Raw genomic sequence first — 25,220 nt, forward strand, 5'->3', positions numbered from 1 at the left:
CTCCCCCCCCCCCCACACGGGATTTGGCAGTGAAGTTTTTGTTTTATTATGCCCCATGCAGGTTCTGGGGTGGCTGAGGAGGCACATACTGATGCTTTTTCCCCTGTGCGGGTTGGGTCCGGGGAGGGGATGTGGAGTGGCTTCGGCCAACCCGGGGCTCCTTGGGGCTCCTTCAGCCAAGGTGGGGGAAGAGGGGGCTCTCCGGACTGCAGCCAGCCTCCAGCTGAGGCAGGGAGTGCTCAGGGCTTCGGCCAACCTGGGTCTCCTGTGGCGGGGGGGAGACGGGGGGACTTGTGGCTCCAGCCATTGTGGGGGAGAGGGTCTCGGGGCTCCAGCCATGGGGAGAGCACAGGCGGAAGGGGCGGAGCCAGGGGCTAACCTCCCCAAAAGGGGACTCCACCCGCTGCCCCTGATTGATAGGAATTCTACATGCACATTGAGGCGAGAGTAGACTCTTTAGCATTTGCAGATTTAATAGTCTGTTTTCTAAAGAAAGTAAGAGCATATAATCCATGCTTTCTTCTCTCCCAAATACAAAACTGAATTTTCTAGCACTGTGTAGAGTTAGACATTTACCAGTATCAGACTCCATTGACTTACACAAATTTGATCTTCACCTCTTCAGTTTTAGAGGACGGGATTTTAGATGACAGAGTCGCCCATCACATTTTTTAAAAAAACAAGTCTATTTTCGCAGTTGCTGTATCATAGCAGAGCATATGCCGATTATGTCACTGTTGACTTGAAATCCATTGTATTAAACTCTAATTGTGCATTTTTTCACATGTTCACAAAGGCAAAAGCATTTCATATCCCGGTAATTATTTTGCTTTTGTTCCGTGTTGCAATATTCCCAATATATCTGTAAAATTCAAAGATAAGGTACAATAACATGGGCTGCATGTAAAACACATTCCTCAGTCGCACCCTTGGATTAGGAATGTCAATATTTATGAATTGCTCCTTTCCCAGGTACTCTGTTAGATTAGATTAGTTATGTTGGATCAGTAGGTTGCTCCATAAAGTCCTCTGTTGGTGACTGTTGCAGGGATCTTATTTTATAAACAGCTACAGAAATAATAGTATTTGCATAGGAGCTGTTTTTAAGAGTACAAAAAGAAAAACAAAAGAGCTCTCTGCCCCTGTCTGTGTTTCATTTAACATATTTCTTACTCATTTCCTGGTGCAGTGGGAATTTAACTTTTTTGTTCTCCCCCCCATCATATTTCATGCTGGCTGTCACGGTCACATCTGTGCTCTCATTTGTGTTCACTGAGCAAATAATCTGTGTCCACCTTAACAGAGAGGTTAGAGGGAGGGCAGAGCAGACATGGCCAGGCTAAGCAGAGGGTTTTCAGGGAGATGATAGTTTAGACTGAAAGGCCGCTGGAATTCGTGCCCAGCAGCTGTTAAAGTCAATAAATTAGAAATACACTCTCCAGTGAGGACACAAGAATTTCTTTAACTTAGTGTTGTGGAAAAGTGGCTGACTTTTCACTAAAGCCCTGATCCTGTACATACACACGTGCTTAACTTCAAGCAGTTGTGTAGATCCATTGAAGTCAGTGGGACTGTTCCAGGGGTGACAGGTTTGTAGAAATTTTGGTGGTGCCCAGAACCCGCACCTGCTCAAACTCCGCCCCCCCCCAGACTCTGCCCCCCACCTGCCCAAGGCTCTGGGAGGGAATTTGGGTGGGGGAGGAGGTCTGGGGTGCAGGCCCTAGGCTGGGGCAGGGGATTGGGGTGCAGGCTCTGGGAGGGAGTTTGGGGATGGGAGAGGGTGCGGAGGGAGGGGGTGCAGGGGTGCGGGCTGTGGGGTGTGGCTGCAGATGAGGGGTTTGGGGTATGGGAGGGGCTCGGGGCAAGAGTAGGGATGTAGGGGGTGAGAGCTCTGTCGGGGCTGGGAATGAGGGGTTGGAGTGTGGGAGGGGCTCAGGGTGAGAGTAGGAGTGTGGGGGTGAGGTCTCTGTCTGGGGTTAGGGGTTTGGGGGGTTAGAGAGGCTCAGGGCTGGGGCAGAGGGTTGGAGTGCAGGGGGATGAGGGCTCTGACTGGGGCTGGAGCTGAGGGATTTGTGGTGTAGGAGAGACTTAGGGCTAGGGCAGAGGATTGGCAGAGGAAGGCTCTGGCTGGGGCTGGAGATGAGGGGTTTATGGTGTTGGAGGGGCTCAGGGCTAGGGTAGAGGGTTGAGGGTACGGTGGGGGGTGAAAGCTATGGCTGGGGGTGTGAGCTCTGGGGTGGGGCAGGGCTGGGGATGAGTTTGGGGTGCTGGCAGGCTGCTCCGGGACAGGGGCCAGAGAGGAGGACTTCCCCCAGCCCTTTCTCTGCTGGCAGCAGCGAGCCAGGGAACACTCTGGAGAGGCGCGGGGGGGATGGCAGGTGGGTCTAGGGGGGACACCCAGCCCCAAATATTGGTGGAGCTCGGCCCCTGAGCTCTGAATATTGCTGGTGCTAAGGCACCATGTGGAGCTATATCTCGCCGCCCCTGGACTGTTCATGTGTTTAAATTCAACTATATGCAGAAGTATTGCCAGGATCAGGGCCTAAAATGTTAGTTTGCTGACTCCTATAAAGCAGGAACACAGACATTGTTACTGAGCACTCCACCACATTTTTTACTTTCACAGCATTTCTTTATCAAAAGAGAGGAATAGATGCAGTTGCTGGATGATCATTTTTAGAGCCTAGGCTGACGCTGTTAGCAAGCAATGATCTTTCAGGAATGGGGAAATATGGTCGTCTCGCTAGGACATGGGACAGGGAGTCATGAGACCTAGGTTTTCTTCTGGGGTTCTCCTTCAGTTTGTTTGTGAACTTGAGTAAGTCTCTACACATTTGCAAGTATTTAATATTTTGAGTGCCCAACTTGAGACCCTACAGCCTGGGGGACATTTTAAGAGGTACTGAGCAGCCCGAGGTCCCTATTGATTTCAACTGCCGTTGTCTTTCTCAGCACCTCTGAAAATGAGGCACCTAAAATTAATGAACACTAGAAGATGTGGGCCTTAACGTCTCTGTGACTTAGTTTTCTCAGCTGTGTGTTGAGGATAATAGCACCAATCTTGGTGTTGTGACTAAATTCATTAATGATTTCCTTTTAAATCACTGCCTGAAAGATGCTCTTGAACTGTAGAGTATCAATACTATTTTATTGTATAAAATTATATAATTTTCAGGAGCTCTCTTCTTCTGCTTCAGAACTTTGGTAACAGAGAAAATAACAGTATTAAAAATAACCAAACAACTTGGATTTTAATGTATCTAGTTTGGAATATATTTTACCCTTTTAAGAAAAAGGTTGTAATTAAATATTTTTGTAGGCCAAGATGTTCTCCGTTATTCATCAGCTACAAACTTGTCTTTCCATTTTGACTCACACAGGAAGAAATTTTCCAGTGTGCCTTAATTCTGTTAGTTAATTCAATATGATGCTAATCAGATATTGTCCAAAAATGCATAAATAATCTTGTGGGGGCAATTTTTTTGTATGTCTATAAAATATCCAGAATATTTTTAAAGACTTGAATTCTTTGTGGGGGAGGCTGTTAGAAGAGGATTTTGTACTATTTACTGCAGTAAAGAAATTTAGGGATTACTAAGAGATCCTGTCAGTATCTGGGTCAGAAATATAGCCCGGAGGTATTAGTATGATAGGCAAGTATAAGCATTAGACTTAGTATTAGTGACTTAGCTATCATAATAGTACAATACTTCATCATGTGATGGCTAGTGCACCAAACATTTATTGTGGATTAGCCATAAAAATGCACAAGCTGTTCCCCCCGCCCCCCTAAAAAGGTGACTATTACTCCTTTTAGTAATTCAGACCTGAAATTTGCATATTTGTGGTGCAAACATTTTTACTGTAGCAGAGAAAGAAACAGATTCATTTCCATTTCCATTTTTTTAAACAGAAGTATTGCAGTGTACATGATGGTCGGTAAACAAAATACAATATTTGCTCTACTCTTGCAAAAACGACTGAGCATTTGCAGCATGTGACATTTGATCTACTTTTTTAAAGAATTATTTTAATATATCTCCCAAAAATGGTAACCTTGTATGGAAAATTTTAGTATGTTTCTAAATAACAATTTTCTTTGGTGTGATTCCATCTAAATCCTTTTGCCTACTTTCAGCTTAAAAAGCCTAAAACGTATGACTATTGAAATGCTGCAAGATACAAAAATTGAGTTTTGTCTGATGTTTGAGTGTTTTTCCATCTCATAAAGACATATTTAAAGGAAACTGGATAATAAGATAATAGACAAAAGTCTACTACTCTCTTTTTTTGCTTTGTAATACCAGGTTTGAGATCCTTTGATCCCCCCTTCCTTTACTGTGACCTCTTCTAGGGTCTTAAAATTATAAATTCCAGATTACACCTCTGCAATTTTCTTTCCTGGGATGATGAAAGGATTTGAGTATTATGATAATAATGTAAAGAATCCTTTGGAACTAATTTGAAACTGCAACAAAAAAACGTAATTTCCAAAGCAAATTAGAATATTCGTAAAGTGTTCTACTGATACCTAACAAATTTCTAGCCAGTGTCTTATATTCTTGAGTATCTTGCATCAGCCTGTTTTTAAGCTTGTCTGCCTTCTTCCATTTCATTTGTCTTTAGCTGTGTGCAGGGGATTAGCATTTCATCAGGATGGATTAAGATTGAGTTGACATTGAAGCTTTATTTATTTATTTTTATACATATATATGTATGTATATGAAAGTATATACAAATATATGTAAAAATAATTTTCAGAAGAGAAATTATATTGAGGTTGCTGGATCGGCTGGCGCAGAAGGTTTCATTGGGCTAAAGTGATGTCACATGGAACAAAGGCTTTAGGGGTTTTATTTAGCTCATAATCCTCACACACTGCTAGATCAGTTGTCCATGTGAGCAAACTGTCCCAAACAGGAAGGGATAAACCATCTGGATTAAATGCAGCAACTCTTGTCTGTGACTGAACTATACAGAAAAGACCTTTCATTCTTCGGTTTTGGAGTGAGACTGAGTTACAGTGGGTGTTGTGTGTTTTGTCTACTAAAGTTTCGAAGAATTAATAATTCAGGCAATACTTTGAAATATAAAACCACCACTTGGTTGTTTCTGAAGTCCCAGAAGAGCTCAGATACAGCTCGATCTGTTTTTGATGTGTGTAATAGAAGATTTAAAAAGAGAGGTTCCTTCTCTTCTTTATCTCAACAGAAGTCAATTGTTTCATTCCAATGCCGATTCCAAGTAAGCATACAAATATCGGCCGTTCTCAGAGCTGGGATGCTGCAGGATGGTATGAAGGCAACTGGGAGAATGAAAATGCATTTGAATATCAGAGACCAACAGGGAGGAGAAATTCGCTGACTTACGGTGGAGATGGAGGTTGGTATGAGCAGCCAAACCATAGACCGCATGATATCATCTTGCAAGGAGGTGCTGAATTGAAGCAAGAGCCGTACCCATATCAGGATCCAGTTTTTAACCAGGGTCCCTTACGGAAGGGTTCTGTTCCTGACTTCACTTACTACGACAGACAGGCTGCAATGTCTGGACGAAGTTCCTTGCCATCTCAGGATTATTACAGTGACCCATCTTTAGCCGCTAGATCACCAAAAGATCCACGCTACTATAGAGACCACATGATTAATAGATCATTACCGAATTATGGGATTCCCAGTAGCAGATTGGCTTGGGATCAGGTACAAGGACGGTCACCTGCCCCACACGAAGCCAGCCGTATGTATAAGGATCCCATGAGTAAAATGATCCAAGAGGGACAGAGAATGCGAAACAGAGATCCTTCTCCTGCAAGGTATGGTGTTGAACCGCCCACCCCTAGATATGGAACAGAGCCACCATCTTTTCCTAACAGGCAGGTCTATAGTGATACAGCAGAGAGACCTGTAGAGTCTGCAGCTGCTAGACAAACTACTCCAACGTGCTTGGTGGTCGATCCAAATTCTGCTACTGTTGTTGATGGGAGCATAGGTCCATCTGCTGTTGCTGTAAATCGTGGTTATGGACCCATCAGGGAAAATGTCAATGCAAAGATTCCTTATGATAGTTATGAAACTGCCATGACTCCTTGCCATTCTCAGGTGCCCACAGCTTTCGCAGGACAAGAAATTAAAAGAAACTTTGATCCGGAGTTCCTAGCACTTCTGCGTTCAGAAGGCGTGTCTGAAAGTACATTCAGTGCTTTGCTGCAGCAAGGGTTTGATTCTCCAAGCCTGCTCGCAATGATGGAAGAGAATGATATAAAATCTGTGGCTCCAAATCTTGGACAGGCAAGGGTGCTTTCCCGCATTGCCCATAACTACAAAACAGAGATGCAGCTACAAAGGCATGATAGGAAGAACAGCCCACTCCGTCCCAGGACCCGATCTAACAGCTTTAGCCATCAAAGTGAACTGCTGCAGAATGCATATGGCATGCACCCTGCCACTGGTCCCGGTGTAGATGGCACAACTATGCAGCAAGCACCTCCTCCTTCTCTACAGCCAGTATCACCAAGAGTAGGAGAAATAAATCGTCGCCCATCCAGTGCCCCCACACAGCACCTTCTGGAAACTGCAACTTACTCTGCATCTGGGGCAGCTCGTCAAGGTGCTCATTTTTTAGCTAATTCTGGCTACAAAACTCCTTTACCATGCAACATGCACACTCGTCCAGTGTCTGCCTATTCCACTCCAACTGGATTACCAGGGACTACAGTGCAGACTAACCCACATGCAAGTCCCAAAACAGCATATCCAACCACTTACACAGTGCCCATGGAGCTGCTGAAGAGGGACCGAAATACATCAATGTCCCCAATGCATAGCCCACACAGCAGTCCTCAACTTCTCCGAAAGCAAGGAGCCCAAATGGATTCCACTCTGGCGCTTGCTGGTCCAAGTTTTCACATGCAACATTCTCCTTATCAGAAACTCACCAGACGCACTGGACCACCAGTTATTGTCTCAACCATGGCATCACCTGAACCAAGTAATTTTCTAAAAATGTATTCATTAGTAGTGTGCTCTAGGAGAGTTATGTCTGTTTGCTTATCATAAGATAAATTTGGGGCTCATAAATCCAGTTAGACTTGGGGCTAAAACATTAGATACATCCCTATGCACAAAAAAGTGGGGCAAATAGGTTTACCCCGGGGCCACAAGTTATTCAGAGTTTCTAGTGCTGCCTTTCACAGTGCAATTAAATTCAGAGTATTTTATTTGATTAGCTAACTTCAGATAAAGTGACTGGTATATCAGATAATTGTTCTACTATGAATCTTGCTGTTCCTGTTGTTTGTACGGAACAGAAGATTAGATACTGCATTTTCTGAGCAATTAGGTTACAGGGTTAGTTGTAGATTTACTTCTTACAGTTATCGGGCACAAATATGTTTCTCAGAGGATATGGTTAGCATTGTTTTGACAAAATTTATCAGATAGCTAATGGTGTTAATTCTAGAATTGACTTACCTTTGGCAGTTACCATAGTCTTTTTTTAATTAATTTACTCTTTTATCAGGCACCTAAAATAAAACTCTTGATTTCTTATTAGGAGTACTTAAAAGTGGGGCTATGTAACTATTAAAGAACTAGGTCTATGCTTAATGTTAAAGTCAATGATTAACCACTAGAGTGATAAAAAGGAGTGGTTGCCCTTTTTTTCCTCCTCTTTTTTTGTCTTCAGAAATGTTCAAATCCCTTCCTGGTGTAGGGCTTAATGGTTCAAACAGACGTAATGCTTCAATTTTAAGTTAACTCTTACTAGTCAAAGACCAACAAAAATTACCATAGGAAATGCATTTTGCAGTAAGAGGAAATTTAGACGTTCCCATTCATTTGTTCCTTTGACTTTTCTGATAAATGTTAAAAACCCTTTAAAATGCTTTTTGTACACAGTGATTGTGATTGTATGGGAGGGAATTATTTCTCTGCACACCACAGCTGAACCACCATACAAACAAATCATGAACAATGTACTGTACAAGCGCACACAAAAAATGCCTTAATAAAAGTATACCATTTATAGGCATAGAAACTGTGCCAAGCCAGTGATGACATTCCATGGGAATCTAAATAAAGAACTATTTTGCAAGTGGAAATGATAAAAGTTGTCAAAATTCAGACCTCCCGCCCCCTTTGCTGCAATCACAGATTTAGAAAGTAGATTCCTCCTGTTTTGTGGCTATTTTATTTAATTTGTGTAATTTATAAATATATATCATATTTAAATATTCATCAACGTTATGTGTATTGACATGATTCAGGCACAAAGGAAGGGCATCCAGGCAGGCTTTTTGAATAAACAGCTTCCAAAAGCCTGAAAAATGAAACTGACATAATACTGAGAACACACATGTTAATTTAATTGCAGTGCGTCTGATCCAGCTGATTACTTTGGTAACACTGGAGTGAAAGTACATATTAATACTGTTGCAAGGGACTGAAGGGGTGTATATATTTTGAATGATTTTTTTCCCATAGGATAAATTTAACATTCCTTCCATTATTTCTCTCATTTAAATTGTGAATTATGTTCTTTAAAAATCTATACTATTCTCTTCCTTTAAAAAAAAATCCATTATGACAAGAAGAAACCAGAAATGTTTCTGAGATCCTGAGCCCTCTTCACAAGTCAAACATTCTTTCTCTACAACCAACTCATTTGCATGAGGATGACATTTGTTGCTCCAGTAATTTCATCAGATAATGGCCAGCTTGCAAAGCGGATCTGAAAACATATTCCTTAATTATGTGTTGCTAAGCAACGAGAGGGTTTGGTCATCATCACAGAAAGATTATCTTTTCATTGAAGTGGCTGAAAGGTTTAGCTGAAGGAGGACCTGTAAAATTGTCTTCACATATTTATTTTGCATTTTATTTTTTTTCAAAATAGGACAAGAAAGGGCTTTTCCCCCCTTAAAATGTAATTTTAAACTAGAAGTCAAGGTAAGATGCGTGGTGTGACAGTTTCAAGATGTCTTAACTGTGTTGAGGAATTAATCTTTGAGAAACACCATTTCTATGCAGCATTTGGTATTTACTGCAATCAGAGTTGAAGGTGAACTTCCAGAATAGTCCTATGAGCATATTTCCCAGCATTTTCATGGTTGAGGAAGAACCTGGATACCTGTTTTATAATTTTTGTATTAAATTTCTGAAGCTTTATGTAATTGATTTATGAATACCTTGTATTTTTGTAGTTGGAACAGACAGCTCAAAACAAGTGAGTCTAGCTGCCCTGCCCAAATGAGTATTTCCAATGATGGGGACTGGGAGAAAAGTGAGGAACCAAAGGCCCATCTCAAATATGCAATTGGAGAATCATTCAAACTCTTGGTTATATGTATGGGACTGGAAGGAAGTAATCAAAAAAGATGTCATGTATTGTCCAGACCTGCTGAGGCTGGAATGAAGGATAAGGCTCCCATATAGTGGTGTAGGAAGCTGTCATAGTGAATAGTGGGACTCCTTCGATACCAGAAAGGATGGAGGTTTTATGAGAAGGAAGAAACTTGATTTTCCAAAAGGTCATAAGAGACAATCTAGGGCCCAGAATGCCGTAAATTAAAGGCCTTTCTGGAATGTGGAAAGACAGACACGGGTGACGGTAGCTATCTTGGACAAATAGTTCTCTGTAGCGTTAGAGATTAGTCTTTGCTAACCAATATTCTCTTTAACAGCTTGGAGTCCAGCTCTTCTTATATTCTGCCTAACACGTATTTGTGATTTTTCTCTTTATTTTCTACTCTGACAAATAAACTGTGCTTTTATTAACAATTGCATAAATTGTGAGTTAGTCTTTAAGTTGGGGGTAATCCAGAGAGAGGGAATCAGAATTCTGACCTTATGGGAGACAGAGTCAAAAGTGGGGTAATGGGCATCAGCATCTGGGTAAAGACCGGTTAAGAGAATTGCAGTTCTGTTCCTTAAATTATGCCATGATGACACTGGCATAGAGCATTATGGGCACAGAGAGATCTTACAGGTGATCGTCCTGATTTCATACATACTGAATATTGTAAGGCTGTCAAGCAATTAAAAAATTAATCGTGCTATTAAACAATAATAGAATACCATTTTTAAAAATATTTTTGAATGTTTTCTACATTTTCAAATATATTGATTTCAGTTACAACACAGAATACAAAGTGTATAGTGCTCACTTTATATTTATTTTTGATCACAAATATTTGCACTGTAAAAAACAAAATAAATTGTATTTTTCAATTCACCTAATACAAGTACTGTTTCTTGTTTACAATGTCACCTAAAAGAGAGAACAGGTGTTTGCATGGCACTGTTATAGCCAGCGTCACAAGATATTTACATGCCAGATGCACTATAGATTCAAATGTCCCTGGATGCTTCAACCACCATTCCAGCTGACATGCATCCATGCTGATGACTGGTTCTGCTCGATAACAATCCAAAGCAGTGTGGACCAATGCATGTTCATTTTCATCATGAGTCAGATGTCACCAGCAGAAGGTTGATTTGCTTTTTTGGTGGTTTGGGTTCTGTAGTTTCTGCATAAGAGTATTGCTCTTTTAAGACTTCTGAAAGCATGCTCCACACCTCATCCCTCTCAGATTTTGGAAGGCACTTCAGATTCTTAAACCTTGGGTCGAGTGCTGTAGCTATCTTTAGAAATTTCACAATGGTATCTTCTTTGCATTTTGTCAAATTTGCAGTGAAAGTGTTCTTAAAATGAACAACATATGCTGGGTCATCATCTGAGACTGCTATAACATGAAATATGTGGTAGAATGTGGGTACAATAGAGCAGGAGACATACAATTCTCCCCCAAAGAGTTCAGTCACAAATTCAATTAACGCATTATTTTTTTAATGAGCATCATCAGCATGGAAGCATGTCCTCTGGAACGATGGGTGAAACATGAAGAGGCATATGAATCTTTAGCACATTTGGCACGTAAACATCTTGTGACACCAACTACAACAGTGCCATGCGAAAGTCTGTTCTTGCTTTCAGGTGACATTGTAATTAAGAAGTGGGCAGCTTTATCGCCCATAAATGTAAACAAACTTGTTTCTCTTAGCAATTGGCTGAACAAGAAGTAGGACTGAGTGGACTTGTAGGCTCTAAAATTTTACATTGTTTTGTTTTTGAGTGTTATGTAACCAAAAAACTACATTTGTACATTGTACTTTCATGATAAAAAGAGATTGCACTATAGCACTTGTATGAGGTAAATTGAAAAATACTATTTTTTTTGTTTATCATTTTTACAGTGCAAATATTTGTAATAAAAAATAATATAAAGTTAGCACTGTACACTTTGTCTTCTGTGTTGTAATTGAAATTGATATATTTGAAAATGTGGAAAATATAAAAAAATATATAATAAACTTCAATTGGTATTCTGTTTAACAGTAAGATTAAAACTGATTAATCACAGTACATTTTTTAATTGCGATTAATTTTTTTGAGTTAATCAGGTGAGTTAACTGCAATTAATTGACAGCCCTAGTATATTGTAAAATATTTAAAAATTGATTTGTTCTTTACCCTATATAGTACAATATAGCTGACTAGTTTAGAAATAGTGTCCAGGTTTTGTTCAGTAAAATTTCTGTATGGACATTTAGCACGTAATCACAATGTGCATATGCAAGGCAGCTGGATTAACAATACACACTGTAACAGCTCCAAAGGAAGCCTCTGTGTACCAAATAAATCGTATTTAATTTGCACATTGACCTGACAGACCATAACAATGTTGGTGCCATTATGAACTATAGTATTAATCCAGGTGACGTACTCGCTATCTCCAAGTGCCGAAAAATTAGTAATGAAGATTTCACTGACAAAACAGAGAAGGGGTATGTAGACAAAACAGTTGAATCCAAATTGGGAGTCCTCCCTCTCCCCCACATGCTGAAATGTGAAAATGCAGTCCACATTGTGAACAAATAGCTTGCAAAATTTTGATTTATAAATGCTTTACAACTGTAGATGCACAAAAAACTGTCTAGGACTATTTAATTGTTTATTTGACCTTACAATTTAAAATTGGACAAGCAAATGTAAAAACAAACTAATAAAAAAAAACACCGCAGATAGTACCTCAGTAATCCTTGGAAGGATGAAGGGAGTAATAGGCATGTGTGTTTATCTTTGGATATTTGCTATTTTCTGACAGTCAGCGTTATCTGTAAAACATTAATCTGTAATATGACATGGATAGATGGTTGAAATGATGGTAGTTTATACAATGGAATTTGAAAAGAATTTTAAAAGGCAAACCTGGGGCCCAATCCAATGTTGTTTATAGTGCCCAAACACTCCTTAGCCCCAGTCAGGCCAACACTTATGCATATGTATAACTTTACTTGTGTGAGTCATTCCATTGGTTTCAATGGGACTACTCCCGTAAGAAGGGTTATTCCCATGGTTAATGACTGCAGAATTGGCACCATAGTATTTAGTGAGAGTTTTGGGAGTGCGAAGAATGCAGTTTGGGGCCTGTAAGGTATGTTATAGAAAGTTACCTTGATAACATTATTGACTGCTTTGGTCAATATACGGTGTTGCTTCATTGATTAAATAGAATGCCCCTTCAAAACATTTTTTTAAAAGGGTGAAATACACTTTATACAATGGTTTTATTAAAAGCAATAGAAAGGTACAAATTCATCCCTGCTGCAACTCCATTGACATTAGTGCAGTTACAGTAGAGATGAATTTGAGCCTGTTAGAGGAAAATGTATTGTCAGACGCATAAGTGTTGTCAGCCTCAATTTACACCTCTCTTTTACCCCACATATAGGGTAATATCATTGTTAGGACTTCCATATCCAGTACATTCTCTAACTCTATTAGCTGAAATGTTTTTAAAATATTTTTTTCATGTAGTAGTTTCCACAGTTACAGAATAAGCAAGCCTGTTTCCTTATATATGTTCAAGGTTTCTGATCATTACTGTATTAAACATTTTTAAATGCATCTTCTCTGCTTCGCATAGCATGAAACTACGGACCAGCTTAATGAAAATGCTGTACTGCTGAACTGAGTTATTATTTTTAAACAGAGAGAATCAAAGTCGGTATCAAGTTGTATTGTTAAAAAGTAGAAGGCCACAATCATTAAGCCTTTGATTTGCAATAAATGTTGCAGCAGCCATAGGACATATATTATTAAGCAATATACATAACAGTTGGCAGATTAGCTTTAGTCTTTGTCACCTTTAAAACACACTGACATTAACAGCATTCCTTTGGCTTTCTGTAAAGAAGGCTAATTTATAATCTCTTCTGTCTGCTGTGTGCTAGTGTTTGTTAGGAAGAAATGTGATCTGCTCAGTTTTTATCCCATGCATTCTGTCTCCTAAGGAGTGTTTGTTTTAACTCTTTTGTACAGTAAGGGCAATATTGCTAAAACACATCCTGCAGTGTTGGGCGCAGAGTGGAATATACAAGAGTCCTCCAAAGCTGATTTGGCCAGAGAGTCAATGGAGGAGACAGAGCAGTGCACGGTCCCCTGTGTGCTGGCTCAGCTTTGTTTATGGGGGTGTGAGGGATCATGGCTTCAGGCTTACCCACCCCTCCCTGCCCTCTTTGGGGAGTCCAATATGCTTGCCAGTACTAGACTTTTCTGGGACTCACATTCTGTGGTTGAAGTTACTTGGTTCGGTGCAGATGGAGTGGATTAACCAGGCGTGCTGGAACAATTTTTATAGTGGGGGTGCTGAGAGCCATTGAACCAAACGGTAAACCCTGTATATAATGCAAACCACTTCAAGCCAGGGGTTGCTCCAGCACCCCTACTTCCAGAACCTATGGGATTAACAGTTCAGACCTCCCATGCCAGTTGCATAGGTTGTTGGAGCCAGTGCTCTGATTAAACATCTATCATGTGACATGCCATAATGGCATTCCACCCTAGCTTGTGTCTGACCAACACAGGGGCTCTTTTTAGGGCACATAGGCATCCTGTGAGGTCACGCTGTTCTAATTCCCCAGTCTCACCCATGCAGGTCTGAAATAGTGTGGAGAGCCTTGTGTACCGGAGTAAATTTTATCCTCTGAATGTAAGGACTGGGAATATTGACCTAGCTCCTGAGGCTGTAGGCTAGAGTGGAATGCCGTTATCACATGCCATGGGATTGATGTTTAAGCAGATCATTGGCTCCAGCACTCCATGTATCTGGTGCAGAGTGTGGGGAATGGCTCAATGGCTCTTCTGTGTTGTTGCACTCCACTCCATCTACAGCACCAAGTAACTGGATCTCAGCCATAGAATGTGGGGTAGAGAAAGGAGGGAGGAAGGCAGGCTCCCTCCCACCAATTGCACATCCATGCAGGGTCAGCAAAGTCCTTACCTTAATTATTTGGTGGAGAGGAGGAAGAGAATGAGAATAAAAGTATAACACAGTGCTCCCAAAATTCTTGAAGTAGCTCCCAAATGCATGATTGTGCTACAGAGCAATGTTGACTAGGTCAGCTAATAAAGAGGGAAGAGCAGGCAATATTTGTAGGAGGGAAATCAGTAGAACTGAGCAACTATAGAGGACATAGAAACTTAGTAAAAAAGACAAGGAGTACTTGTGGCACCTTAGAGACTAACATTTATTTGAGCATAAGCTTTCGTGAGCTACACCTCACTTCATCAAATGCATCCGATTTGTTAGTCTCTAAGGTGCCACAAGTACTCCTTTTCTTTTTTGCAAATACAGACTAACACGTCTGCTACTCTAAAACCTGTTATTATAGAAACTTAGTGAACTTTTAATATACATACAAAGGTCAGGACAATACGTTGCTTGCTCTTTTTAAAAAAATGAGGTGAAAATGGGGAGGAGGATTATCATAAAACCATAAATAAATGTTATCAATTTAGCCATGTGGAGGGAAACGAGAGGAGGTGATCTCAGCAGTATTTGTTTGGATCAGTGTTTGTGGAGATGCTCAATTGTAGTCAATAACAAGTTAGCAGATCAGCTGATCAGTGAATTTGCCTTGGGGGTTCCATCCAATTCAGAGCAACTTTTCAAGTAAATAAACTGAAGATGGGGAAGACTTGATAAATAATAATTTATTGGTAAACTTTAATCAAAAAGAAGTACCAGTAGGATACCTAGTGAAGTTGGAGGAAGTATGTGCCCCAAAATTGAGGCACCCAAAACCACTAACAACTTTTGAAAATCATGGGACATCTATATACGTACACTCCATATGTATAGCAAGCTGCAGAACTGGGATAATGTGCTGAGCATTGTGATAAACTGTAGAATTATGTGATGAAATATTATGCACCTTTCTGACCTCCTCACTTTCCCTCTTCCCGCTAATCCATCTCTCCTGGGATTTATTCTAACATTGCAAATTGCTGAGAAGCTTTAGACAGCCACCTACTTGCTACTTTTCTGTATGTATAGATTGTCAGCCCTTTCTTTAGTGGTCCAGACTCTTACTGAAATCCCTGACTGTTCTGATGTGCAGTAAGAGTCTTCTTTTCGCACAGAAGATGAAATGCATACACTTGCATGAACTAATGGACTTTTTCTAATGTTAATTTAAGACTGTACAATAATCAGTGTCCCTAGCACAGGAAGAAAATAAGACAAATGATTGTTGATGACACTTCTAGCCCTTGTTTTCTTTCAAAGAAAGGATGAAGTCTTATTTTATGGGCTGAAACCTTTGGTTTAAGGCTCTTGAACTTACATTTTATTTTTGTATTTTTGATAGTGGGTTTGATCCTGCTTCTAATGCAGTCAGTAGTAGAAGGATTGAATCCAGAATCATTAGCAGTGTCACTGCATGTTTATACTGTTAATCAGTATTTATCAACCTATAACACCACCTCTTTCTTGTGTGTTATACTGGTGCACCAAGTGAAGATGTTCTTTGTGTTCATCCCCAAAATATGCATCAATGAGCAGTGATTCACACTGGTCAGAGGGCAACCATATGTGTACTCATCACTCTGTCATTTGATTGGCAGAGCATAAATTGATGGAATAACAAACACATATCCTCGAGTCTCAGCTACTCTGTGCCCATACTGCTATTTCAAACAACCTTGTGAAATTGGTCAACAAAGTGATGCCTCTAATTTTTATAGAAGCACCACTATGTGCCATGGGCAAACAGTTTGGAACCAGGTAGACTCTGAGTGAAATCCAGCCTCTATTGAAATCAGTGGGAGTTTTGCCATTGACTTTGGTGGGGCCAGGATTCCATTCTGACTTTTGCAAAAGTTATCAACTCCATATTGAATTTCTGATCATTTGATCTACAAAATCAATGATTTTGTTATGCAAGAGAAGCTGTAAATTTCAATCATTAAATGTTCATGCATTATTTAAAAAAATAGGTTATATTTTTCAAATAGATGAGTAGGTTTTCTGTTTTCCCATTTTTAATGAGTAGAAGAAGTGTTTGCTGTTTACTTGCTTTTAAATTGCACCAAACACTTCTAGAAATAGTTCCCAAATTTCTAGTTTATTTCATGAAGCAATAGGTTTTTTCCTGCATGTTTATGAATTAGACTATTATCACTAGAACTACTTATTAACATTTCTAAAGTAGACACTTGAAGAATGCCACTTATTAATGGAAAGTTGTGAAATTTAGAATTTCTGAAACAAATATATAATGAATAATGGGGAACTTACACTGAAATGAATAACAGAAACAGTATTCACATTCAAATACTGCTTGTTAACTCAGTTAAAGGAGCTTATTCGCAAACTATGTTTATGCTCCTTAGGGATCTGAATCTGAATCCTGTTATGCCCTAAGCGACATCTGACAGCATGGGAAGGATTCAGATGGGCCGAACAGACAGACAGACAGATCTGGCCATTGGATCAGATTCTTTGGGAGTAAATGAGAGGAAAGTGGTGAAGTTGCCATAAATGGCAGTGTGGAACAAAACCCTGGTTTTGGTTTTGGTTTTTTGTTTTAAACTCTCACAGAACCTCATGGTGTTTTGGTACTAATGTCCTAAACTGTGCTCTTCATGGGGTGGGGAATAGGACTTGGGCAGGTGTAATTGGACTCATTCAGTAAATAAATCCATTTTTTGTGCCTCTGAAGCAAATCAAAGCAAATCAATTTCTAATGCTATTGACATATGTGGCCCTGATCATACAAAGACTTTAGTACATGCATAACTTTACTCCCCAATTAACTTCAATGGGACTACGCACATGAATAAAGTTATATGCTTGCTCCTACTAGGAATTTGGAGTATACTATAAAGGGATACTGTTCCTTTAATTCACATTTGGAAGAAAGTGTCTTACTCTTGATACCACTGTTCAGTTGAATGTTGTAAATTATTAAATCTCAAAGCGTTTTCAAAGATCTAATTCATTTTTCTACATTTATGTTGGTTGTTTACTTTTCAGTCAGCTTGGACATTGAAAATAGACTGGTCAGGTTGATTTTTGTTTGTATTGCCAGCTGTTTGTCCTCTGCTAACATTATGCTGTTGTGTTTGGGTATCCTTATATACGTAGATAAAAGTATAAAAGTGTGTATGTGTGTGTATGTGTTTCTATTCACATTTAAAACAAAACCATGGCAACATTTCTATTCCCATTAGCTCCATTCCCCCAACCCTTATTTGTTTATTTTACCCAATTTAAAACTCAAAGATGTTACTTTAACTTCTTTTTCTATTTAGGATCTGAGGAGCAGCCTTCACTAGAACTTGTTCTAAATTAAAACTTTACCAGCTCCTTGAAGTGTTCTGTATTCCTTACAAGATGTTTTTTTGTTAAGAAGAGATTCATAAATATAAAACTGCTGTAAAGTCTTTGGGGACTGTGTATAAAAATAATTCTGATAAACTGTTGTCTTTGATTTTAATCCATTATAAATTATTGAGTTTTACACACTTTGTTAATTTCAGTTGAGTCATAGTTGTACAAGGAATAGAAATTGTGATTTTATTATTAATTAATTTAAACACAGCATAGAAGCAACATATGTGGATACATAGAACAATATGTAAAATGGTTCAGTAGTGTAAAATCCCAAACTATAAACACAGCTATTCATGAGAGGGAAAGTAACTGTCAGGGTTATGAACATATACACAGTTAAAAATAAAATGTATCTTTATAAAGGTTTTACAGTTACAAGTAGAGAAGTGTATAATATAAACATAGGACAGATACATAAGACAGCATATCCTGTTACTGTGAGTTTGTGCAGGATAAATAAGGAATTCTGAGTCTCTTTTGCTAGTAGGGAATAAGAAATTCAATATAGGTATTGACTCTCTTGATTCTGAAATTGGATCTTTTGGCTCTCAGTAGATGTTTCCTTTTTGTATATTGCTTTAGTTAAAAAGCCTTCTCCTAGGACAGTGGTTCTCAAACTTGTGCACTGGTGACCCCTTTCACATAGCAAGCTGGTGAGTGCAACCCCCCCCCCCATATATATAAAAAAGTTTTTAACACTATTTATAAATGCTGGAGGCAAAGCGGGGTTTAGGGTGGAGGCTGACAGCTCGCGACCCCCCATGTAATAACCTCACTACCCCCGAGGGGTCCCGACTCCCAGTTTGAGAACCCCTGTCCTAGGAGATGGAGGAGAGAAGCACTATTTTGTGGTGCTTGTCCCAGGCTATCATCAAGATAGAGAACTGGCATAGCCCAAGCAGAAGGTGGAAAGGGGAAGGGGGACACTGAGTTGTTTGGTTTCTTGTGGTAATGTTAGGGAGTGGGAGCAACGATGTTCTAGGAGAGCTTTTGTGTCCTATGCTGAGAAGAGAAAATCAGACAGAGCTCTGAACACTACTGTTTGGATAGATATTCAAGAGACTCTGAAAGGTACCACTCCTTCGAGTGATGTGTCTTTTTGCTTGGTTAGTTGGGATCAGGAAAGTGGGAGGCCACATTTTTGCAGCAGAAAGAAAGCAAGAATGTCAGCAGCAAGAAAGTCAGCAGCAAGATAAATGGCAAATCGAGCTCCCAGAAGAGATGGGGAAGTAACACTAGCATGACCGGGGCTCTGTTGGTGTGGTTGTTCCCGAGCACAGATTCATGAGGCTCAACTGAGCTAACAGTATGAGAATTATAGAAGTGTAGGACTGGAAGGGACCTCAACAGTTCATCTAGTCCAATCCCTTGCACTAAAGGCAGGACTACATAATAACTAGACCATTCCTGACAGGTGTTGGTCTAATCTTAAAAACCTCCAGTGGTGAAGATTCTGCAACCTCCCTAGGCTATTTGTTCCAGTGCTTAACTACCCCAACAGGAAGTTTTTCAGGAAGTTATCCAGCCTACACCCCCGTTGCTGCAATTTAAACCAATTGCTTCTTGTTTTATCCTCAGAAGTTAAGGAGAACAATTTTTCACCCTCCTCCTTGTAACAATCTTTTATATACTTGAAAACTGTTATCATGTCCCCTCGCAGTTTTCTCTTCTCCAGACTACACAAAACCAATTTTTTCAATCTTTCGTCATGGGTCATGTTTTCTAGACCTTTAATCATTTTTGTTGCTCTTCTCTGGACTTACTCCAATTTGTCCACATCTTTCCTGAAATGTGGCACCCAGAACTGGACACAATACTCCAGTTGAGGCCCTAGAAGTGTGGAGTAGATTGGAAGAATTACTTCTTGTCTTTCTTACAACACTCCTGGTAATACATCCTGGAATGATGTTTGTTTTTCTTGGAACACTGATTCATATTCATCCGATGAAGTGAGCTGTAGCTCACGAAAGCTTATGCTCTAATAAATTTGTTAGTCTCTAAGGTGCCACAAGTACTCCTTTTCTTTTTTTTGATTCATGTTTAGCTTGTGATCCACTATAACTCTCAGATCCCCTTCCGCAGTACTCCTTCCTCAGCAGTCATTTCCCATTTTGTATGTGTGCAGTTGATTGTTCCTATTGAAGTGGAGTACTTCTCATGTTCCTTATTGAATTTCATCCTATGTTCTTCAGACTATTTCTCCAGTTTGTCCAAATCATTTTGAATTTTAATCCTATCCTCCAACACACTTGCAACCCCTCTCAGTTGGGTATCATCCACAAACTTTATAAGTGTACTCTCTGTGGCAATATGTAAATAATTTATTAAGATATTAAATGGAACCAGATCCAGGACTGATCCCTGCAGGACCCCAGTTGATATGCTCTTCCAGCTTGGCTATGAACCACTGATAACTGCTCTCTGGGAAAAGTTTTCTAACCAGTTATACATCCACCTTATAGTAACTCCATCTAGACTGTCTTTTCTTTGTTCGTTTATGAGAAAGTCATGCGAGACGGTATCAGAAGCCTTACTGAAGTCAAGATATACCACGTCTACCGCTTCCCCCCCATCCACAAGGCTTGTTACCCTGTCAAAGAAAGCTGTTAGGTTGGTTTGACATAATTTGTTCTTGACAAATCCATGTTGACTGTTACTTATCACCTTCTTATCTTCTAGGTGTTTGCAAATTGATGACTTGATTATTTGAGCCATTATCTTTCCAGGTATTGAAGATAAGATGACTGGTCAGTAATTCCCTAGGTTGTCCTTATTCCTCTTCTAATAGATTGGCATTATATTTGCCCTCTTCCAGTCCTCTGGAATCTTTCCCATTTTCCTTGAGTTTTCAAATATAATCACTAATGGCTCAAATATCTCCTCAGTCAGTTCTTGAGTATTCTAGGATGTCTCAATGCATTGAAGAAAATGTGAAGGAGATCTTCTGCCATTCTGTCAAGTTTGTTTCCCTTCAACAAGCAAGTTTCCCTTCCAACGGGAAAGAAGATACATAAGATGTCAGTAGGGGAAGGATGCTGGTTTAACCCCTTCTGGCCATCTGCTCTTGTTCCCCCACAGAATGCAGAAATCTGGGAGAAGCAACACCTGGGCATGGGGAGATAAGCAATTTGTAATGTAATTGCTGTCTCATTTTCAATGGTCTTATGGTTCTGACTCAGGTTGCCTGCACCAGATGTCAAGAATCCAGACTTAATCTCAATGCTGCATCATATAATGGGCATTTTTCATGTGACAGGCTTATTTGCTGGGGTCTTTATGATTTCATGTCTCAGAAGTTAGAAAACATGCACATTAATATCCCTTTTGTCTCGTTGTTTAATCAGTTAACAAGGCACCTAGATAAAATACCTAAGCACTGAACAAAACCCACAGTATCAGATGTTAAAACATCCAAAAGAAAAGCTACACAATTCCGATACACAACTAGGCATCAAACACATCTGAACGAGGACAACTCCAGTATCTACCCCCTCCAACCAAAGAGTTTAATTCCATATTGGTACTAAGAATGGGTGCAAAGCAGACATCAGTGCAAAAAAACAAGAGGAATACCAAAATTGTTCACAGTAGATGAACCTATATAAATTGGAATTTGAGTATATATACTTTAAAGGCAGCCAACTGGGGCAGACCTCATCTAGGAGAGCGTTCCATTCCTGTGAACTTGAGAGTGTTCCAACCCTTGCGATAGTCAATGCTTTTCATACCGCCTTTATGGTGGCAGAGAAAAACCTTGAAAATGTGACCCACGTACAACCTAAAGACTAAAAAAAACAGACTGGAAATAAACAACATCAAAGATCTCATGATTCTGATGCCAATCTCCAGATTTTTGGTTAGGCTGGCTCATGATTATTGAACATTTGAGGTTGGCAATACTGGAACTCAAAATTAGGAGAATCAGTGCCATCAATGGTCAGGATTTCTCACTGTGTGGCCTTTGCTTTTCAAGTAACCAAGGTGACTTCTTGATGTGTGTATATTGAGGACATTTTTGTAATATTTCACAGCTTTGCTGACACTGATTCAGTACCACTGAGGTTAGCAATGTTGAGAGCTCTACTATAGACGGGTCTTTGGCTGCTGACACTTTTCAGTACCATGCAGGGTGGATTGATTAAATCAAAGTGATTAAAATCACAGATTTTAAATCATGATTTAAATCAGCAAGCAGGTAACATTGATTTAAATAATCAATTTAAATCTTGCTTTGCATTTGTATTTTTTAGTTATTTTTCTGAAGAAATGTTCATTCTCATTGGTTGATATAACCATTGAAACATGCTGATTTGCAATTAAATATAGCCTTTACACTAAATGTGATACTTTTTTGCTAATCAAGAGGGTACATATCTATACACGTTTATTTAGGTAGTTATATAGCTCAACATACATTTATTCTGATTCTTAATTTTTTCATTTTTTTATTATGTTATAAAATGGTGAATGACATTTTTATTTATGAAATGATAATTTCTTGCTCATGATTTGTGTCAAGCTGCATTTGGATAGAAATTGGTGTTCAATTAAAAATGCAGAAAAAGCTGCATTTAAAATTGTTTTTTAATAGTTCAATAAAACTTAAATGTGCTGGGTACATAAGAAAAAACTAAGTTTTATCAAAATGTGTTTTGCATTTGAAACTAACTGAAAGAAAAAAAAAGGAGTACTTGTGGCACCTTAGAGACTAACAAATTTATTAGAGCATAAGCTTTCGTGAGCTACAGCTCACTAATGCATCCGATGAAGTGAGCTGTAGCTCACGAAAGCTTATGCTCTAACAAATTTGTTAGTCTCTAAGGTGCCACAAGTACTCCTTTTCTTTTTGCGAATACAGACTAACACGGCTGCTACTCTGAAACCTAACTAAAAGAAGTATTAGCTGTAGTTGAATTGTTGAATTGATTCTAGTCACCGTGGGTCAGTTTTTCAAGGATATTTAGGTGCAGATAGGTTCAAGTCCTCAAGGAACAGATTCATGTTCAGGTACATTAAGAGCTTAATTCTGTCTCACGCCTGATCTACACTTAAAACATAGATTGACATAGCTATATCCACACCTCTGGCTGATGTAGCTTTGCCGACCTAACCCCCAGGTTAGAAGCAGGTATGTTGATGGAAGAATGTTTTCGTCAACCTAGCTACCATTGTTCAGGGAGGTGGTGTTTCTACATTGACAGGAAAAACCCCTTCTGTTAGTATAGTATAGGCTGCATCTGCACAATAGGTTTATGGTGGCATAGCTACAGGGATATAGTGTGAACATACCCTTGGGAACTTCTTTACCTGGTTGTTTTTCCTGATTCCTTAGCCTAGAGAAAGATTCAATATCACGGTGGTCCTCTACAGTTAAGAAATGTTGTCTGACATGATGGTGGCCAGTGTGGAGACAGTGCTGAGAGCAAAGCTGCTGCTTCACTCCCTGCAATGTTTGCACACCAGTCATTGGAATTTCCATAAGCTGGGTCATCTGCTGATCCTTCCTCAATCACTGCAAGAGGTTTTTACAGCTTACCCTCCCCTTCAATGGAAGATGTCTGCTACTGATTGCTGCTTTCTGTCAGTGCTGGATTGGTAGATCATCGGGAACCAGTGCAGGAGAAAGATATCATTAGTTTCCTTTTATCTTCTCTCCATGGGTACCAATTTCTCTGTCATGATCCACCCTGTGCTGGTCCAGGAAAAGAGCTGAATCTGAAATTTCTCTTCCTAGTGAGAGGAATTCTTATTCCTGTATTTTAGAGGGGATCTGACTGGAGAAAGGAAAAGCATTTCCATTTGATCACTTCGTTTTGTTTTAAATATCAGACCGACAAACAAAACCCTGCATAGTTATTATTCTGTTGTTTCCTAAATTGTTCTCTAGTTCTTATAGATTTCCTCAGCTGTGGCCAGATGCCTGGGCTCCACATGGAAGTGCAGTACATCAAATATGCCAGCCTGGGAAGCTGATAAGCAACTGGTGGGCAGGGGGAAGTCTTTGCCACTAAGCCTAGGGAAGAAGTTAGAAAACCTATCGCTGTTGCACTCACAGAGCATCGGGTACACAGTTAAGCTCCAGTTCAGCAAGTGCGTAAGTTTGAATATGTTGAGTACTATTGACTTCAGTAAGATTTCTCACGTGGTTAAAATTTGGCACGTCCTTAAAATTTGGCACGTGCTGAATCTGGAGTTCAGAGGATATAACTAGAGTCAAGAAAACAAACTTTACCTTGTATTGATTGCTAAGTTAAGTAACAAATCTTAATTTTATGTGATACGGTCATTAAATAATGTGTTTTTATATTTCTGTGGAATCTTCTATCCAAGGATCTCTAAGCACTTTACCAAAATTAGTTAATTAAGCTTAGCAGCACAGTTGTGTCAGTGTGATAGGTCACACATCTCATTGAAAACTGATATTTCTGTCTCTGCCAATCTCCTGCTGTAGATACTGGACCACACACAACTTTTCCTGCTTAGTAATGTATTATTGAAGTGGTTTCTAAGGATCTGTGAAGCTAGTAAAGTGGACAGTGGCACTGGTTTGGTGCTGTCAGACAATGATCTTCTGTTTTGATCATTTTTCTGTTGCCCTGTAGCTTTGTGTGCCATGGTTTTTACTTGTCCTTTGCTTTAACTGTGTAATATTGTCGTCTTTCTGGCAAATGCTGTCAACTCTATAAATCACTATACAGCCATTGTGGCTGTTCATTTTAGTTATTTATCAGTTTCCCACTGGAGCTGTAGAACTCCCAGTTCCCCAAAAGCTTTCCTCTAAATAATTTCTTCCAACAGTCGAGGAAAAGGTCTGAGCTTATCTGAGGTACAGCTTTTTATTTTTTGCTTAGTGATGACTGTATAAAGAAGCAAGCGCACCATGCCAATCCCAGGGCACAGGTACAACACATTCACTCTTCATAAGTGCTTCAAGTCCGCCTGTTGCTATAACAAATGTTATTGGAGTTATTTTTCCATTGGATTTTTATATGAAAAAATAATAGCTTGGAGAAATAAATATCACTTTGTGCTGGGCTTTAGTGCTTTACTGCTTACTGGGCTTTGAGCCTGGAAGGATTTAAAAGTCATTGTGCTTTAAGGGAAAGTTGTAGGGAAAAATAAGAGGGGAAGGGCTGTTCCAGCCAGCTGTTGTGATTTGGGCAAATGCTTGTCCTGACCAATCTAAAGAGACTGAGACAGAGAGGCAGCCAGCACTGAACTGGCTATACCCAGGGGATTAGAACAAATTAGAAGCTCAGTTTGAAGGGGTTTATTATTTTCTTTATATTACAACATTAATAAATACAAATCTTTTGATATTAGTTGTTGTTATTCTCTCATGTCTCTTGTTAACAGGCATTGTTCATTAGTTTAGACTGATTATTTTGGTATATAAATAGGTTACATGATATGTTCTTGTACATTTGCCAAAGTGTCGGTGTCTGGATTTGCAAGAAAATAATCTGTGCAGTTTGTGGTATTG

At 39.5% G+C, this 25,220-nt stretch overlaps 1 protein-coding gene across 16 annotated transcripts in view; it reads left to right on the forward strand.

The window, feature by feature from the left end:
• CTBP2 (C-terminal binding protein 2) overlaps positions 1-25,220 on the forward strand; it is a 305,318-nt gene that overhangs the window by 224,536 nt on the left and 55,562 nt on the right. For 11 of the 16 annotated variants that reach the window (XR_006282902.1, XR_005293916.2, XR_005293917.2 and 8 more), the window contains one exon: positions 5,212-6,987. The exons of the other annotated variants lie outside the window; for them this stretch is intronic. Coding sequence is in view for 8 of the 11 variants with exons in the window: in XM_043519410.1 (XP_043375345.1) it covers positions 5,212-6,987 (1,776 nt within the window). In the remaining 3 variants the exon portion in view is untranslated. The remainder of the gene's footprint in view (positions 1-5,211; positions 6,988-25,220) is intronic. 16 annotated transcript variants of the gene reach the window in all.

This window comes from Dermochelys coriacea, chromosome 7, assembly GCF_009764565.3.
Source record: "Dermochelys coriacea isolate rDerCor1 chromosome 7, rDerCor1.pri.v4, whole genome shotgun sequence".
In the NCBI taxonomy this organism is placed as follows: domain Eukaryota; kingdom Metazoa; phylum Chordata; order Testudines; family Dermochelyidae; genus Dermochelys; species Dermochelys coriacea.